Here is a 20279-nt window from a genome sequence, read left to right on the forward strand (position 1 = left end):
AATTCACTTCAACAAACATAGGTTTTGTGAGTGCTGAGAGACTTCAGCTCTTCCCAGCATTATAGATGTCATCTGTAAACTATTTATGTAGGAAAATGTCATCCACTGCTCGTGAAACTGCAATAAACCCTATGAGTGCTGAGCGCAGCAAAAGAAATATACGGGATTAATAAATAATACCAATGATAATTAAAGTATACAAAATAATCCTCAGAGGACTATGAGCTTTCTAAAATTCAAAGGCTTTTATTATTTAAAAGTGAGCTTGCAGAATTTCTTGTCTGGACACATCTTATTCATAGATCAACAGAACATTTACTGCAGTGTAACAAAAATGAAACTTTTAAGAAGGATTTAATCTGGGCATTTTATCCTTCAACTCAAGGAAAATAAAAGGTAGAAAGGTTTTAAGAATTCCAAATATGGAAAAAAATAATACCTATCCTGTCAAGTCTATCAATTGCCACCGTTTCAAAGGCCCTTCTCATCATGGGGTACTCTTCCAGAACCTCATTGAAGTTGTCCACCGAGAGGGAATACAGGCGACAGTACGTGTCTGCTCGCACACTGGCAGTTCGACGGCCCTTGGTCAAAAGGCAAATCTCTGGGGAGAGAAAAATTCAACACACACAGGAAACAAAGAAGTTAGTGAATCATGTGAAACTTAAAAGCTAGGAAGTGACTTAGTGCTAACAGTAGTCAGCAGCAATTTTTCTATTGCTGTTTACACAAGGTTGCAGGGGCAATTCTGAAGGTGTTTGATTCTATTTTTGCTACTCTGAAAAAATAAATAATCTCCTTTAAGAGCCCTGCTTATAGGTTTTCTCAGTCTAGACTCTGATTTTATCAGGCCTTTATCAGGCCAGGTTCAGGTTTTGGAACACCATGAATTTCTAAAGAAGTTTGCCCATATCTGTATCTTGTAAAACAGGGGACATGTAGATAGTATTTTATTATTGCATTAGTGTGACAAAACACTCTGGATAGGAAATTCGACATACCTGAAAGACAGCACTAAGGAAGACTGATTTCAGGAAAACCTGAATGAGTGAAGGTGAATGACACAACCCACAGGATGACTCTTAAAGAATTAGGATTAGTAGGCTTTTTGTAAGGGCCACGGTTTTGGTACCAACTGAGATCACTGGACTATATCAATATGCCACTGTAGGTGCTAATTTTCCCCCTCCCCTGTTGCTATGTGATTCCTAAACATTTTTTTCTTCAAGAAAATAACTGGGGATGTGGGAGCAGTTCACCTCTAGCACCATTTGTGATGTTGCATTGCTTTCTTAGTTTTTGCTGGATTGGTACATGGACTGGCTACCCTAGCAATAATTTCCTGTTTCCAATTTATATAGACCTATGAAAAACCTTTTTTTCCTCTGGGAAGCAGTACAGCTTAGCTGACAGTGTGGCACCTATCCATTAACTGTCAGTACATTTTCCATATAAATTATACTCCAGATGTAATTACTCAACTTTCTATGATACATTAACATTTGACTAGAGATTGAGAAACTTCAAAAATCAAAATAACAATATAAAGTTGCCATGAAGACTAAATGTGTCTGCAAACAGATAAACTGTGCTGATAAAGGAAACAGTTATGAGTCAGTTAGCTGGTTTATTAAAAGCTATCAAACTGGTCCTGTCTCCATGGACCATATTTCTTAGCTTAGGATGGTATATAGTAATATGTAGAAAAATAATACAATGAATTATTATCATATGCACAGCTTTGTTTTGCAAGAACACAAAGACTAGAATGAAAGCAAAATTTCGCTGTGCTAGGTGCAGGAATTAATTTTTTGTAGTAATGAATTAGTTAACTAGTATTTTAGCCATGTAGTGCTCTCCATATTAAAATCAAGTAACAACAACTAGCAATTTCTATGCATTTGTGAACTACAGCAGTTTATTAAGTGCTCTGTCCCCTTCCAAAGCTATAACAGGTTTCCTATCATCTGTCAGATTCAACATTACAGGATCTAATGAAGTGTCCTTCCAGCTGAGGATAGCTGACTATTGCTTTAGTTCCTCAGCAGGAAACTTGTTTCATCATGTAGCAGGTGTATACATTGCTGTGCAAATGGTCAAGCAGCTATTCAGACCATCTGGTTACTTTCGGCAGCAGCAGAAAGATGGAAAATCAAAGCAATTCAAAGGCTTGAGTCAGTTGGTCTAACATATTTGGGAATGTTTTATGAGAATGGGACAGCAGATTAGAATATTGTTTATTTTATAGAGAGCAATGAGTTACTAAACTATTATAGACAGAACTTAGATGCATGACAGCTCTTTGCATCCCCCCCATGCTTTCGTGCCTTTTTATAGCAAGTCCTGTAAGTCTTCAGAGCATGTTTCCCAAAATTACCAGATTTAGGTAATTCTCCCTAACTCTTCATAACAGCAACTCTTTGGCATGGTGCTAAGATCAATAGGTCTTGATTTCCTTCAAGCTACTGAAGTTGTCCACTGACCAGAAACTAGCTAACAGGCACCTTCTTGGTGTGCCAGTCAAAGGGAAGGGACAGTAACCTTCAACCTCGGGCACTCTGCTCCCAGCTTTACAACAGGTAATGAGAGTGATATTTTTTCTTTAGCAAATGACTATATAAACTTCAAGCAATTAAAATCAATAAGCTTCTTGAGAAATGGAGAATCCTTCAGAAATGGAGTGATTTCCCAGTTCTGTGTTGTCTTAACCATCTCCATCTCTAATACAGAAAACAGAGAGAAGCTGTTTCATATGATAAAATTGTGATTGCTTTAACATATACTTTTGTATGTCTGTCTCCTTTTTCTTTATTAAACTCTGGAAAGCATCAAATACATCTATCTAACTATTTTTTCTAACTTTTTAACATATTCTTTTTATCTTTCAATATATTATAATTAATGTACAAAATAGAAGACCCAGGGATATGCTGCTTTTTGTTATAGACACTAAAATGACTAACACCAAGTCTTATGATTAGTCAGAATGTAACTTACACAAATTAAATTAGTTTCAGTAGTTTATTGTCTCCACAATAATAATTAAATGCTATGCCAGATAGCTATGTGGATTTTGTTTAGCAAAACGGTATTTACATTCACAATAGTCAAGACTGTGGAAAGGAAAAAAAAAAAAGCAACTCATCCCCCAAATCCATATCTATGGAGTGGATGGAAATAAAAAGGCTCAGGTAACACTTAGCTCTCAATTCAGTCCTATAGTTACAAAACTTTAAAATATAGTCACTGCTCAACAAGAATATTACTGCAGCAAAGGAGTGAATTTAAGGAGGAAGGAAAATGGAGACAATTACTGCCTTTTACAGCCAGGTTTGTAATCTAGACTGTCCAAAAGAAAGATATGCAAAACCTACATCTTTTCCCACCTTATTTACACTAAATATAGAATTGCAGACAAGACAGTTTGAGTGAGTTTGTCAGAGTGAGCAATAGCAGACAGTGCCTGCATGACCTCTTCATTTAAAACCTGCCAACAACAATTGTCTATAAAGTTGCTTTCAGATATCCGGGCTCATCAACTGGAGAGAGGATTCATGAAGGAGGCCTGGATACACTGCTGAGTAGTTACTATTTCGAACAGGGACTGAAAATGGCCAATTACAATTAAGGGTCCAAAACAACTTCCTTAAAGCCTCAGTTTCAGTCTCCTGACACTTTTTGAACTCTTTACCTAAACCTAATTTAAATGTAACTGTTTGTGAGAGCTGTTGCCCTTATATAGTCATCCTATTTAAAAAAAAAGAAACCAGGTCAGTTTCTTTCACATTTTTATTGCCTATTTCCAGTCATTTGATATTTCTGGCTCTGAAGACCCTGACACATGAGCTCTCAGCATGTTCATTGTTTATTTTAAAACAAAATTTATTTAATTTAACAGGGCAAATAAAAGAAATAGAAAATGTGCCCTAACCAGCAAGGTTGAAATTGTCAACTTTTTAAACAGAAAAAGATTAGAAAAGGATGAATTACATCCCTATTAATATAGCAATTAAAAATGCAACAGTTTATCTCATTCAGTAAGCTAGAGACTCATGCTTACTGACTTGTGTCATTGCAAGTTAGGAACACAATTCTTGTTTGCAAATACCTGTCCCTCCTTGCCAGCACCCTTACTGACTGAGATAATTTCTCCATCATGAAGATATGTCATATATCTGAAGATAGGAAGAGAATGAAATGGGAACTGAAGAGAACATTTGCTTCTATGTTTGAGGATGACATAATGATATGGTGCAATAGCCAATAAGTAATAATAGGGTTTTTAGTCTTCTTGAGGTAGGAAATGGTCAGCAGGACAAAGAAGTAGATAGCAGCACCCCCCACAAACAGTATTATACCGCTCCCTTTCATCCAGAATATTATCCTTTGGACACAATCACCACATTTGGAAAAATGAGGGTTTTGTCTCCAAAGCCTCTCTGAAACAAGAAGGAACTTTCAAAACAGATGAGTTGGAAGCAGCTGGAGACAGGAATCCATGATGGGTATTTCATAACCATTTTCCTGATCTAAAATACAGGTGAAAGCTGATTAGGTCTTTTGCTATATTTCTTTCCATTACTCTTTTCCCTAAAGGTCTCCCTCCAAAGCCCTCATTTGCTTAACCTTTGTGTATATATGTCAATTGTTTGGTAGAGTAAGTGGTCTAATTTGACAGGTTCTATTCTTATTTTTTTCTAATAGCATTTCTAATTGGCAGAGAGGTACATTTATTTCATTGGAGATAGCACAAATTTCCTGGGGGGGAAATTATTCTTCCAAAAAGAACTGCCTAACTTTCATTGACCCAAACTTTGATAGGATTTATAGAGGAATACTTATTTTTTAAAACCAAAGTCTGCTAACGGGTGATCAACTTTTCATATTTATTTAGGGTTTGTCAACAAGCCTAAAAGTATGTGCCTTTCTTTACTTTGACCCAAATTTGTCTTTTATGCCACCTACCTATAAGAAGCTTGTTTCTTGAAACAACTCGTGTTCTTATCAGTCCACTTCCTTGAATAAGGCTTAATACACTACTTGATAGTAGCACTGAGAAAAGCAGTGTGATAATATGCTACTAATTTGGATGTTTTGAGACTTACTCAGAACAAGCCTCATTATTTCCATGTGAAATTCATTAAAACAACTTGGCAGAGCCTTTAAAATATTATCTACTGTGATATAAGTAAATGATGTACATACAGACTGTGGAACAAGAGGCTGGAGAGCAGCCCTGCAGAGAGGGATCTGGGGGTTCTGGTCGACGGCAAGCTGAACATGAGCCAACAGTGTGCCCTGGCAGCCAGGAGGGCCAACCATGTCCTGGGGTGCATCAAGCACTGTGTTGCTAGCTGATCGAGGGGAGTGATTGTCCCGCTCCACTCTGCACTGGTGCGGCCTCATCTTGAGTACTGTGCGCAGTTTTGAGCGCCACAGTACAAAAAGGATATGAAGCTACTAGAGAGTGTCCAGAGGAGAGCCACGAAGATGGTGAAGGGTTTAGAGGGAAAGCCCTACGAGGAGCGGCTGAAGTCACTTGGTCTGTTCAGCCTGGAGAAGAGGAGACTGAGGGGAGACCTCATCGCAGTCTACAGCTTCCTCAAGAGGGAAGGAGGAGGGGCAGACGCTGATCTCTTCTCCCTGACGACCAATGATAGGACCGGAGGGAACAGCAGGAAGATATGCCAGGGGAGGTTTAGGTTGGACATTAGGAAAAGGTTCTTCACCCAAAGGGTGGTGGAGCACTGGAACAGGCTCCCCAGGGAGGTAGTCACGGCACCAAGCCTGACAACATTTAAGAAGCATTTGGACAACGCCCTCAGATATATGGTGTGATTTTTGGGGTTGTCCTATGCAGGGACAGGAGTTGGACACGATAATCTTTGTGGGTCCCTTCCAACTCAGGACATTCTATGATTCTATGATTCTATGATGATATAGAAAAAGACATTTCAGGCATATATTAATTTTCAAGGCGCGTTTGGATGCAATAAGCCAATACATTTTAGCCATTCTCTAATGACTTGTAATTTTTTGAAAGACTGATATATAACGATTTTTTAAGCCCTCATATTTCCTGTAAAGTTAATACTGATACACTATTAAGCATATTTCAATGTAATATGCTTTATATATATTGACAGTATAATTTAATTCTTTTCAGAAAGGTTGTTAGTCATAATTACTTTTACATCAAGAAAGACAACCAAATATACATGGTTAGAATACAATTGCCTTTATAAAAAGTGGCATGCTATCTGCCCAAAGACATTTTATGTTCCATCCTGACCTGTCTTTTCTTTTTTCTATCTGAAGGTACTGCAAATAGCTGTGGACAAGTTTTCATGACTAGAGCAAACAGAGGCAGCAACTTTTCTTACATCCTGACTATTTTCTCTTGTTAACTCAAATTCTCCTGAGAAAGCTCTGATAGAAGAGAACAGATAGAAGAGAAGCTTAGAATCATTATATAAAATAGAAATGCAAGTCCTTATTTTATCTTCAATGCTATTTATAACAGAGCAGCCATATATTTTTATTCTACTTTAATGAAGTGTTCTTTCTACCAAGAGAGACTAAGATATTCTATTTATTATCTTTTAAAAACTCATAATTTGGATGATATTAATTTAATTTTCATATTAAAAAATAAGCTTAGATTCTAAGATAATGTGCCTAAGTACAGATTCAGCTTTTATACTGGCTGGGTCAAAGTCCAAAAGTTACTATGTTCCATTCATTTATGCCTACTTTTCTAGTGATTCTGATATCATTTCCTCCAGCAAAAATCAGAATTGCCTCATATCAGTGGTATTACACCAGTTTATACCAATGTATATTAGTATAATGTAAATTAGATTAGTATTAAGTTCATTAGATACATTATTATTTCTGCTCTGTAAAGCCTCAGCAAATGATAATTATGCTTCTCTATAAGCAAAAGACTCATATTCTTGTGCTTCATCTGTAAAGACTTCAAAATCTTTGCTTTTTACCAATTTTTTGTGTCTAGTGAGGAAGAAATATGCAATCTGTTCAGTAATTCCTCCTATCACAAGAAGCCTTTGAGTAATTTCTAATACAATCAACTGGTACTCAGAGGAAAAGGTTCAGTAGGACTGAAACCTTGCAATTTCCTCCCTACCATTTACTACTGGGATTATAGCATAAATAAGTTTGAAATACCAAGGTATTAAAGAAGAGAAACACAAATATATACTGAGACAGACAAGAAAATTGGGGAGGTCTCATTCTCCACTGCTGTGTACTTAACAAAGACTTTACATTTTCAGTATTGTAAACTGAAAATACTCAAAACCATGGACCAGATGCCACAAAAAAGAAAAAATTAGCCATCACAACATCCTAAAAATACAATTGCTTACATTTTTCACCTGCCTCCTGATTCTTCTCTGTCCCAGGAAGGCTGAATTCAAGTGTGTTCATATGAAGCTTACAATTCAACTTAGCTGCAAACACACATGCAGTCAGGTTTCCCTACTTACTGTTCAAAAGGGATAGGTGTAAGCACCTTCCCGCTCGCTTTCCAGCTTCTGAAGGTTGCTTTCGGCTTGTTCACACATTCTCTTGCTCCTTGCATTTTCTTCCCTTTCCCATCAATCTCATGCCTGCGATGCTCCCCTGTACTCACAGTTCCTCTGTCTCATATTTCTTTGCACCACTCACAACCTGACTCCTATCCATACAGTCCTCTTTCTGTTGACCTCCATCTCACTCTCCACACTCTTCTGACCTCCCCTATGGTTTTGTCCTATGTGTTAACATAGTCTACCTTCTCCTGACCGTCCGCTCTCTCCTGACATTCTTCATTCACATTTTACTCTTCCTGCCCATCCTACAGAAGCAGATAAGAAGAAGAAGGTTATAATTTTCATTGAGGGCAACCTTGTTTCCCCTTGTATGAAAACTGTGTCAGTCTCAGTGGGAAAAGTTCCATTCTCTTTTATTTGTAAAGAGAAAAGACATATTTACTGCTTTGCTGAAAGTAGCAGCAATCCCATTCCTAATAATGGGGAAGTGGAAGATATTTTAGAAAATGGGGTAAAGTGAAGGAAGACATCAAAAATCCATAGATGCTTAGGAAAAATGAGTATTGCGGTATTTCCTCAAAAATAGCAAGATATGGTCCTGAAGAATCCTATGAAAGCAGCTATAGAGTATTAAAATCCTGGAATTCTCCACTGGTAATTGTGGCTTACATCATTTCACTGATGTAGAAATGAATATATAACTGAGCAATACAGTGAAAATTAGCATCATGTATTCTTCATTGCCTAATTCCTTTCCCTTCTATAAAAACTCACACAAGCACATCATGTAAGGACAGGGATTCTAAGTTAAGGCAATAAAAAGTTACCGCTTTCTTTCAATGTCATTAAAAAAAAGGAAAATGGATTGTCCTGAATCTTTATGAAACAATCCTTCCACTGATCCATGTCTGTTCAAGACATAATTTATGGCACTCTTTAAAACATTTCCTCTGTGGTCATTACTAAAAGGTTTGAAAAAACATAGTCAACCTCAAATCATACTTTTTTCCTGAACATATTTATATATCTATTTTGTTATTCCAATAATTAGGGGACATATTGTTTTTTGGTATGTTGACTGCAGATCTGAGGGAGTGTAGACTGGTCAGTATTTCTCACTTGCTCCCTTACATGTTTTGTGCATTCTGTCGAAGGGGAAGTGGGGGTGAGGGTAGGGGGGTTACATAGCCTATGGAAAAGGATAGCACCAGAAATTACTTTCAAATTCATACTAGTACTTGGAGTAGATATGTAGGATGATAATATCCTTCAATTAGGATACTGAAGGACAAAAACCTTGTTGGGATCAAAATTAGCTTCCTACACACTGCTGGGCTAAGTAATGCTCCTGCACACAAAGTTCAAGAAAATAAGATTTATGAACACACATGAAGGTTAAGGGATAGGATGCTCTTCCCACAGGAATACCAACAAACAAACCACAGTATCTCTGTGGCTACTGTCTTGTACTTACTCCTTCCCTCCAGAAAGAAGAAACCAGTGAGCACAGATGAGGAAAGAGGCAGACAGTAATCAAGCCCAGATCTATGGAGGGCTCTCTAGAGTCACCACTCTGCACCTCCCTCAAAAATCAATGTAAAGCAGAGGTGAAATGTAGCCTGATTAATCAATTCCATTGATGGTTATCCAGGCACATTCTTTTTTAGAATTTCTAAGCAATTGTAAGATTTATCTAGTTTCATGTGCAACTTATAACACCCAGATCCATAGGGAAGCCTGTTTTTTAATTAAGAACAAAGATCAGGCAAGAGAATTTAAATGTTCAGCAGCATCTCAGTCTTCAAACCTCCAGCTATTTCCTCTCTTTATTACTGCAACTTTTGGTTTTCCAGGCTCTCACTCTCCCAACAGTCTCCATTCAAGCCTCTCCCAAATACTGGTGACACTGCTTTGGCTCTTGTTAAATCATGACTTTCACACTAACCTCCAGTTCTCCAACAACTCCAGGGTGTCAGAAGTTTTCTATTAATACAATGTTGTCAATGCCCAAACATTTTAAATATTGTAAGTCTGATAAACGTTTTCCAAATCCAAGGTGGGAGTGAAACCCTCCATGAGCAAGCCTGCATCTCCAGGGACTCCTCCTGAATCTTCCCAGAGCCAGGGCCCCTGGGAAACCCAAACTCTGGGACATACCTGACATCCAACAGTTAGTATCTCTGAGCTGGGACCGTGAACTTCCAATTCATAAGACATTTAAAAATTGAAAAAAGATCCGTTTAGGTATGGCACACCCTTCCCACCTGTGTGTCCTTCCCTTGCTTGTGAGAGCACAAGTGTTGATATTGATTTATTGGGTCACAACTGGGAGCTATACAGTTGAAGTTATAAGCTGCAGCTTCTTAAACGGTATCTCAGCCTGCATGTCTCCATTAGGCAAAAAAAGGGGTTATTGGTCTTGATTTGAACACAGGCTTATTCTTCCAGCTTGTTATTATTCCACTGTACAGCATTTCTTGTGTCTGCTTTGGTCAGGAAGCTTTACTCAGATTCTGATATACATTTCAGGGAAAGAACATCTTCTCCAGAGAGAAGAGAATATTAGAATTTTTTTTTCTGCTTTGACAAACCAAACCTTTTCAATTCGCAGTTATCTGATGTGCAGCTTGTTTCCTCTCTTTTCAGCTGCAGTCAAATAGGTATTTCTTCTCCAGGGTCTGAAACCCACTTCCAGGAATTCACAATGCTATATGATATTCTGTTAAAACAGATCTGAATCACAACACTTTGGATCTCGGGGCACTTCCTTTCTCAGGTTCTTTCTCCCTGTGTCCTCTCCTCTCCTCTCCTTGTTACATCAAGCAGCAGCTATTATCTCCCATTTGCCCCAGCAGCTGTTAGGGTTTGGATGCATTTGCCCCCATTTTTGCACCCCTTGTCTCATCCCAGCTGCAATTTGGATGAATAAAACTGCATTGGTATGCAGTGTAATAAGTTCTTGTGGTGTCTGGATATTGCAAATAGCTTATTTTTTGTCTGCATTCCTGCTAAGAAGGGTAGCAGATGAACAGGATGAGCTAAGTAGTTGTTTGCACTGCAACAACAGGCTGACAGTTATGTAAAATACTTTCATGCGCAATCTCCTCTGATCCTCTGCTGGTTCAGAGGAGTATTATGGCCAGATTCAGCACACAGGCTCTTGCAAACTCATTTTCATAAACTAGGGCACTGCTAAGCATAGAGAAGACCAGGACCAAGGTTGCTCTGTTTCTTCATCCTCAGCATTTACCTTTTCTTTCTCCTTAATCTCCTGTCTTCAGCACCTACAGTTTAAGCTCATGGGATAAGCACAAGACTTCTTTACTGAAGTGCTTCTACAAATACTGGTACAAATCACCTTGCAGAGGTTACTGCAGAGTGACAAGGCCTGCTGGCCAGATCAGTAGGAGTTGCTTTAGTGTATTATTCTAAAATGGGATTAGTTAAGTAACTCTATAGCCCAATTCAAACACTGAGCCCAGTTCAGTTTTCTAAGCTTCCCACTTCTGTATACCAGCTAAATACCACTGATTAGGCTTTCAATTGAACATTTTCTGAAAGGCTTTTGACTCAGTTCTGGAATAATTAATGGGATTCAACAAAAAATTAATACCAACAAACTGTAACTGTCATGGGCAGCAGTGGTACATGCAAATGTTCGATCAGCTTCTGGAAACCAGCCTTGCTACTACTCACAGAAGCAGACACCTATTCTATTGCACAAAGACAATTTACAGTCATAAAGAACAACATTTTCATACTGGTCAATTATTATATCTAAAAAAAGACAATTGTTTTAATCCAAATATAAAAATTCAGATGCTTTCATCTAAATAAAAACCAATTTTTCATTAGGATTACCAGATGAATTTATTTTGGATTAAAATTCATGTCTGTTTTTTATTAATATACATCTGTTAGAGAGCTATCTAGTCAAATAGGGAGTCCAGTTTCTCATAGTATATACTGGAAGGATAAACATTGCTGTGTGCTAAAATTCAGTAAAAAAGCACTAATAACAGCCTGACATATTCATGAAGAACACCAAAATATCCCATATAAATAATGGTCTTCTATTCACTGTCTAATTTTGTAATTCTTACAGTGATTTTTGCCTTTTAGAAGTACTTTACATTTATGACTCAAAATTTGTATCCCTTTTTAAAGAAGATGAATCCTGCTTATTTTACTTTTAAATAGCTATAAAATTACTATGCAAATTATTATATTTTTATTGAAATATTGTCTGCTAAATAACAGTGCTCAATTCAAAATAACTTGAAAATTCAGGAAGGTCATTCTGTATCTTCAATAGTTATCCTTGCAACAGTAAGTAGAATCTGTCTTATTCAGAAATATTTTGTGCACTCTTCACTGCAATTGGAATTGTCTAGGCAAAAGACACTCAGTAGACTTATTCTGATGTCTCTATATGTCTGATATCTGAACATGTTTTATTCTAGTGCATTCTCTCCAATGTTATAATTAATTTTTTCCTACTCACCCCCAAAGTAAGAGCCATCTGTCAGCTTCAGCTCCTTGTTGGATTTGGTGATGACACCAGCAACACCATGCTGAATGAAATACATCTTTTTACCCACAGCTCCTTCTCGGATAATATAATCGCCCGGTTGGAACACCTCAAATCGCAGTTTGCTTAGCATGGCAGTCACAAAATTTGGGTCTGCATTAGCAAAAAGAGGCATTGTAGCAACCAGCTTCCGACAATTGAAGTTGACAATCTCCTAAATGGGAAGGAGACATAATGATAATAATGATCAGCAAATATATACATTATGATGGGCATTGAGAAAAGACTTTCTGCTTTCTTCACAAATAAGTTCTTTATGCTCTTATTGTACTTTTCCATGTTTCTTTCTGTGCCTAATTTTTTTAATCTTTTCATTACATTTTCATCTGTTTCTACTGAAGTACTGATTGAAACAAGAGTGCAATACTGATTTGTATTACTGAGGTTAAAGGTTGTCTTCTTCAGGTGATTTTCACATTATTTATTATTTCCCTTGGCTTTTAAGGGAAAAAATATAACAGAAAGATAAAAATTAAATAGGAATTACACTGGCTGACAACAAGATTAGCTGCTGCAATAACTGTATTAAGTGATAAAAGTTATGCAAGCAGCAAGTTTAGCCCTGTGTTTTCAAATATTACACCTGTAACATCTTTCTGATTGGAACAACTGCAGTGGTGATATAAATGCACATTATAGTTAGCTGCAGGGCTAGCTGAAATCAACAGGAAAATTTCCATCCCAGAATTTAATTCATCTTATAGACACTGCCCTTCAAAGAAATGCATATACAGTAGACCCTTATATGCAGAAAGCACTAGTATTTTCCTAAGACTGCTACAGGCCTTAAGGGCGTCTCCCACCAAGAATATTTATATTTACAGAGCCAACTATGAGCACATCTACATGAAAGTATTAGTACCAAAAAGCTATCAATGTCCTACTTGCTTTAAATAAAAAAAGAACCATTTCTGAAAGAATTTCAAGAATTTAAAATTGTTTCAAGCTAATTCTTGCAGACCTTGCTTTGTCTTAGGAAAATGAACATGATCAGTTGTCATACAGATTTAACAGTGTATTGAAGAACTGGGACTAATCAGTATTAGACATGAATAGGGGCTCAGGCAGGCAACATCTACTGAGTTAGCAACCCAAACATGACAGGAAGAGCATATACAATCATCTGTGCACAGAGAAGAAATAAAAGAAAAATACAACCAGCAGTCACCTAACTGCTTTGGAAAGCTAAATATTATTTTAGTGTCAGAGGAGCATCCCTAGCATTTCTTATACCAAGACAACCCTTCATGATTGATATAAAGGAGACATCCCACCTACCAGTGCTCTCACCTCCTTGACTGAGGCCCCTTGCACTCCTGCTGGATGTTACTCTTTCAACCTTCCATGCATCTGCTGTCTCAGACTTACATATCTCATATATCCCACGCAGCCTGCTCTCTGGGCAGCAAGTTCAGACATGCTTGTCTCTTATTCCTTCCTTCTCTTCCCACCCCCACCATCTGATATCCTTCTTGCAGATATGATGGGAAAGTTCAGCTAATTCCACAGTATAAGCATCAAAACCATAATGGATTCTTCAAATCAGTCCCCTTGCATCTGGGAAGGAGGTGGGAATCTCTCTTTGAAGGGAAGCCGTTGGCTACTGAGGCAATTAAGAGGCATGGGCATGATCTAAGAGTGAAGAAACAACTGCCTTTCCCAGAGAAATTACATCCTTTTTCAAAATAAATCCAGTGGAACTTGGAAAAATAATGTGAAGCAAAATGCCTCATCAGGTGCCTGGGAAGCAGAAAGCTGTTATCTCCAGCAATGTCTTATTTTCCATTAAAAAAAAAAAAAGAAAAACCAGGGCAAAATTACTTCCTTGTGCTACTCCTAGGATAAACTTATGATATCTTCTGACAATCCCACAAGAAAGTGTCATTATATAATGGCAAGGTGGAAACAGAAGTGTCTGTAAGCGTAAATGAACGTTGACTCTTAACAAAGAGCAGTACAGTGATTCTCTTTAACCTTCGTTTCAATAGCATCACATCTCTATACTTAGATAAGTATAATAACTTTTTTCCTCTGGAATGAACCAAGGAGATAAAAAAAATATATAATTTTATATAATTATAATTTAATGCAGATTTAATTTCAGAATTATTGGGTTAAAGATAGAGTGAATGAAGAGTAAGATGCTACATCTTTGAAGTCAATCACTAAACTCCAATTGAATTCAGTGGGGATATGATTCCACCAAGAACATTTTATCTGAGAATTATTTATAAGCGATGGAAATAGAACACTCCCCTTCCATCACTTTTCACTGTGCTGCTACACTCTCTTGATTGCCATACTTCCCCTTCTTATGAGTGTTTTAGCATGCCTGAAACACTGCACCATGTATGGACTCCGTGGTTAAGCATAAATGGGCTGGATTAAGACAGGAGGAGACTGATCTGAGATCAAGAGCACTTCTTCATGGTTGCATTAAACTTGAAATGTACAGGAATACATGGCAGGAATGGAAACCAGAAAAGATGAGAGGAAAAGAGCACTGAGATTTGTAATGACTGGGAGACTCCTACTTATAGAAAGGAGGAGTGATCTGGCTATGACTCCCACCCAGTGCAGGCAAAGACATGGGTGCTACTGGTGCAATACTATGGGACAATACTATCTCCTCACATGACATCAGAATCAGAGCTTAAACCCCCCCCACAAACTAGTCTTGCTTGTAAAAACACATGGAAAATTTGATGCAAGACATGGTGCTGTTTGCCTGAATCCAAAAATTATCTCGAGCAACAGCACTGCAAGGTGTGAACTACCAGATAAGTGTCATTGGCATTCAAGATCAGCAAATCCTGCTGAGTCATTAAGTCAAGAGTAATCCCAGGCTACCCTGGTACATTCTATATGAGAGAATAAATGTTAAAAAAGAGATTCCAGCTGACTGTCTTTCTAAAGGATGAGGAAAAGCCCATTTTCCTTCTCGTCTAAATAGGTAACAAGGAACTTAATTTCTCAGTAAAGCTTCAGCCACTGCTTCTCGTCCAAGGGAAAGTTATTCTCTGCTCCCACTGCTTGCAGTATGTTGTATCACGCGAGGAGTCCCAGACTACATTCTCAGCTCCGTATGAAATTGCGTTACTGCAGTCTCAGCTGATGCTGGAAAGCTGGCAACAACTATTACTTGTCTTGCTTTGCTAAAGGAGTTTTCAGTAGACTTTCTGCTTGTTTTCTGTTTCTGAAAGTGAATAACTCTGTCTTGCATGTCTAGGACACTGATGGGGAAGCACAGAAAAGGCTGGGAGAGTGAAAAGTTCAACTCCAGTCACGATCAGGAAGAAAGGGAAAAATAGACCTAGGTGGAGTATTAAGAATGGGAGGAAAACAAAAAGAAGAAACACAAAGGAACTAGAAGAAAGGGAAAAAAGGAGGCAGGAAGGCTGACTTTCAAAAACAGATTGAGAAACTGAAATTCTTGAAAAAGTGAGAGCACGGGAGCACAGAACCTGGATAAAAGGTGTCTGGAGTGAAAGCTGAGAAATGAGGCAGATGAAGTAAACAAAAAGGAAATTGGAAAAAAAAGACAAGTGATCAGTAACGTATCTTAACAGATTCATAGGCAAGCATGATATAGACAGAGGGGAGAATTCAGGCCTGCATGACTCCTCTGCACAGAGCCAGCCCAGCCCAACTGGAAAGGAATTCATCTCGTATTGGGAAACCCAACAAATCACACCCTTGTTGCAGGATTTTCACCCTTCGAACCTCATGTCCTCTTATGGCTCCATCTTCTGCCTGCCTTTCTCTCTCAATATATAATCTATATCTCGATATACCCATGTATACACACAACTTACCTGCTCAGCCTGAGTTGCCTAATGACATAGCTACAAAACCATCCTGCTGTGGTGTGGTGGGTTGACCTTGACTGGACGCCAGGTGCCCACCAAAGCCATGCTATCACTCCCCCTCCTCAGCTGGACAGGAGAGAGAAAATATAACAAAAGGCTCATGGGTCAAGATAAGGACAGGGAGATTACTCACCAATTACCGTCATGGGCAAAACAAACTCGACTTGGGGAAATTAGTTTAATTTATTGCCAATTAACACCAGAGTAGGATAACGAGAAATAAAACCAAATCTTAAAACACCTTCCCCCCACCCCTCCCTTCTTCCCAGGCTCAACTTCACTCATGATTTCTCTACCTCCTCCCCCCGTGCGGCGCAGGGGGATGGGGAATGGGGGTTGCGGTCAGTTCATCACACGTTGTCTCTGCCGCTCCTTCCTCCTCACACTCTTCCCCTGCTCCAGCGTGGGGTCCCTCCCACGGGAGACAGTTCTCCATGAACTTCTCCAACGTGAGTCCTTCCCACGGGCTGCAGTTCTTCATGAACTGCTCCAGCATGGGTCCTTTCCACAGGGTGCAGTCCTTCAGGATCAGACTGCTCCAGCATGGGTCCCCCGTGGGGTCACAAGTCCTGCCAGCAAACCTGCTCCAGCATGGGCTCCTCTCTACACAGGTCCTGCCAGGAGCCTGCTCCAGCACGGGCTCTCCATGGGGTCACAGCCTCCTTCGGGTGCATCCACCTGCTCCGGCGTGGGGTTCTCCACGGGCTGCAAGTGGATATCTGCTCCACTATGGACCTCCATGGACTGCAGGGGGACAGCCTGCCTCACCATGGTCTTCACCACGGGCTGCAGGGGAATCTCTGCTCCGGCGCCTGGAGCACCTCCTCCCCCTCCTTCTTCACTGTCCTTGGTGTCTGCAGAGTTGTTTCTCTCACATATTCTCACTTCTCTCTTCAAGCTGCTGTTCTGCAGCAGTTTTTTCCCCCTTCTTAAATATATTATCACAGAGGTGCTACCACTGTTGCTGATTGGCTCAGCCTTGGCCAGCAGCGGGTCTGTCTTGGAACCAGCTTGGCACTGGCTCTGTTGGACATAGGGGGAGCTTCTAGCAGCTTCTCACAGAAGCCACCCCTGTAGCCCCTCCGCTACCAAAACCTTGCCACGTAAACCCAATACATGTGGTAATTATTTCAGCTGTTATATCCTAGTAATGCACTCATTTTGTTGATTAGTTTTCTGTGAAAGTTTATGCTAAAGTACAAACTTTCCTTAGTTAAGATGTTAGAAGGTGGAAAATTACTGAAAGAAATGTGCTTTGTTTTTCTTTAAAGTGTTCTTTTATTTAAATATGAGCTCATTCAGAGCAATAAAATAAATTTCCCTGAGTCTTAATCACAGGCAGCACTGCAATTTCAGATTCTTGTGTATTACTTTAAATATCATCTTGAGGAGAAAGAAACAGTAAAGATTATGAATGTGTTTCCTGTTGTTTTATGTAACTCATAAAGTACTAGGAGAAATAGTTCTGTATTTTAAAACAAAGGTAACAAAAGAACAAACTGACAAATTAAAAGTTGACATTTCGTGCAAAGAAAAATCTTTCACTCATATTTTCTTTGAGTTAATTCTTTGGAGCCAGACTGGAACCAGATTATGATGCCTAACATGATATCTTAATTAGAAGAAATAATAATGATTTTGTGTTGCCTCTACACTAAGAAAATACCAAGTGAAGCCTTAGGAAAGGATTAGGAGTGTATTATATAGCTAAAGTGGTTAAAGGGCATGAGTGATTCAGACCTACACGGAGCAAGTGTTGATCTAGTTCAAGTGTTGATCTCTGTTACACAATAACTCAGTTGGAGGTGCAACGGTCTGCTTTATATAAGAGATTGGTTAGGTAATTACACTGGCTCCTGCTCCGCTCCTTTTTATTGTACGAGTTTTATCACTCATCTTGTCCTTCCTGGCTATTTTTTCAAACTGATATTAAATCATCAGGTATTATAATTTTGCATGGATTCAGTATTTTTGGATGACTGCTCTGATGCATCTCAAGATGCACACGTTTACAGAGGCAGCTGCAAGGCTGTCCTAGCTGTGACAGGGGCACAACAGTGACCCACAGAGTGCTACTTCTATGATGTCATCTATAAGAGTTTTTAGGACCTTTTCCCCAGGAGAAGATTTTTAGATAAAGGTGGTGCTTTTAGTTAGACTGACTGGAAAAAGCCGTTGCTAGAAAAAAGCAGACAAAGTTCTTGAAAGATCTGTTTTTGCTTTTTCCCACTAATACAATTGAGCTAATAAAAGGTACTACTTCCATCTACAAATTGTGTCCTTCTTATGTGTAGGCCACCAAAATCTGTTTATGGCTACATCGAAGAATTGCTTAGTTTCATTAGGTCATTTCTACATACTATTGTAAAAATCTAGTGCATAACTTTAACAATGCAATTTTTTTTTTCTGAGTGTCCCTCCTTTACACTCTGCTTTCAAAGGATGAGAAACTAAATCAGTCTTAATTTCCTGGCCATTGAAAGGAAGAAATCACCTTATTAAGAAAGCTATTTTTTCTCTTAGAAATAACTCACAAAAGGAAAATTATTGAGCAGGTGATTAAGAGAGAACTACAGGAAAAAGCATGATATTTAGGGATTTGGGGTTATATGAGCAGGTTAAATATATTTAAGCTGAGTTTTAAGGAGTCATATTCTGTATGCGTTCATGATATCCTGTAATTTTTTAACCCATTGGTCAATTATAGTCAACTTTGGCAGAAAGGAGGCATCTCACAGATATTAAGTTCTCTCAGGTTTTATGACAGCAGGCAATATGGAGGACTAGGATTAGTACTCCACTGAGGGAATGACTACATCATTTGCTCACAATTTGTATAATGCCAGAAAATCTACATGTGGCAATGGGATGCAATACTCTATTTCTGGTGCACCTGAAATTGTTCAAATTGCTTTGACACATTGTGTTTAATCATCTATACAGAGTGTATCACTTAAAAATAAATTTTGCTCAGAGGCTTTCATATAAGTAATAATGACTATGTACTTTTTCTCTTTGAATGGGATTTCCATGATTTTTCCATTTTTCAATTACATTGATCACTTTTAACACAGATACCCTGCTTAAATTTTACTTACAAATAGGGTAACTCTTAGATACCATCATTTATGTCTAGAGCTACACTGGGAAACACAATTCTCTTTTCATCAGAACTTCGATATTTTGTCATTCTGTTAACATAGCTGGATATTGCGGGTGTGTTAGCTTTAGAAAACCTTGCTCTCTAGCCCCTATGGCTATATATTATAAAGTCCAAGAATGCTGAGGCAACCTACGTGTTTGACTTACAGACAAAGCACAAAACCTGAAAAAACTCTGTGGGAATAAATGAGATATTGTGTTTTACTTTGACGAGATGCAGCTGTGCCCTTGAGGCTTGTTACAAACAGGTTCGCAGGAATGCAGCTGTGGCCTTGAGGCTTGTTACAAACAAGTTTGTGAAACTTAGAGGCAGAAAAATAAGGATGAGATTGGATACATCCCTGAAAGAGGAATTCGCGTGCACCAGCTTGAAGAACCAATGGGTAACGCTGAAGAGATGCGTGGACGAAAGACAGTAGGCAATGAAATGGGTTTTGCTTGCTCGTGAATGCTAGATCATATTATAAAAGGGATAGATTGTAAAAATAAAGTGTTATTATCATCGCCATTGCCATTGTCATTGTCATCGTCTTCTTCGCTTGTCTTCACTTGTCTTCGCTTGTCTTCGCCTAAACTCATACGCGGAGTCCATGATTAATTGCCACAAAACTCTGATCTCTAGGGCAAAAACAGTCCACGTGATCTTAGTTGCCTTGAAAACCAATGGACAGCCTGTGTATTTACACTTCCAAAGCCCTCAGGTCCCCAAGACCTCCAGCGTACCTGCATAGAGGTTGCCCAGATGCAGAAAATTTTCCAGCCAGATGCGAGATGAGACAGGCAAAAGGAGGTAGGTAAGAGGAAGGGAGGAATAAATATGCCAAATGTTGAATGAAATCCCCTGCTTGGATTCTGCCAGGACTGAGTGGAAGCAGGTTCTTTTTTTTCCTGTCTTGCTCTGTTCACCTCATTTTAAGACAAGTCAGTCTTAAAGAGTGCATATGCTAGCTAGTATTGCTGCCTCCTAAGAGAAAGCAATCTTTTTTATGCATTTGCAAGCAGAAGGGATATAGATTTGATCAATTATGTTTTCTTGGCTTCGTTGATTAAATGTTGGCCTTCTGCATACTTTTCTATCATTCCCTAGTTGGTTAGAATTTTCTA

At 38.7% G+C, this 20279-nt stretch overlaps 1 protein-coding gene across 2 annotated transcripts in view; it reads right to left on the reverse strand.

Moving 5' to 3' along the window:
* The window catches only part of LOC104013749 (potassium/sodium hyperpolarization-activated cyclic nucleotide-gated channel 1), a 226944-nt gene that overhangs the window by 3514 nt on the left and 203151 nt on the right, over nucleotides 1-20279 (reverse strand). For both annotated transcript variants that reach the window (XM_087760444.1, XM_087760445.1), the window contains exons 6-7: nucleotides 12058-12298; nucleotides 440-604 (exon numbers count right to left, since the gene is read on the reverse strand). In XM_087760444.1, coding sequence (XP_087616570.1) covers nucleotides 440-604; nucleotides 12058-12298 — 406 coding nt within the window. The remainder of the gene's footprint in view (nucleotides 1-439; nucleotides 605-12057; nucleotides 12299-20279) is intronic.

This window comes from Nipponia nippon, unplaced genomic scaffold (genome assembly GCF_047370975.1).
Source record: "Nipponia nippon isolate SJK-2023a ecotype South Korea unplaced genomic scaffold, ASM4737097v1 scaffold_22, whole genome shotgun sequence".
Classification (NCBI taxonomy): domain Eukaryota; kingdom Metazoa; phylum Chordata; class Aves; order Pelecaniformes; family Threskiornithidae; genus Nipponia; species Nipponia nippon.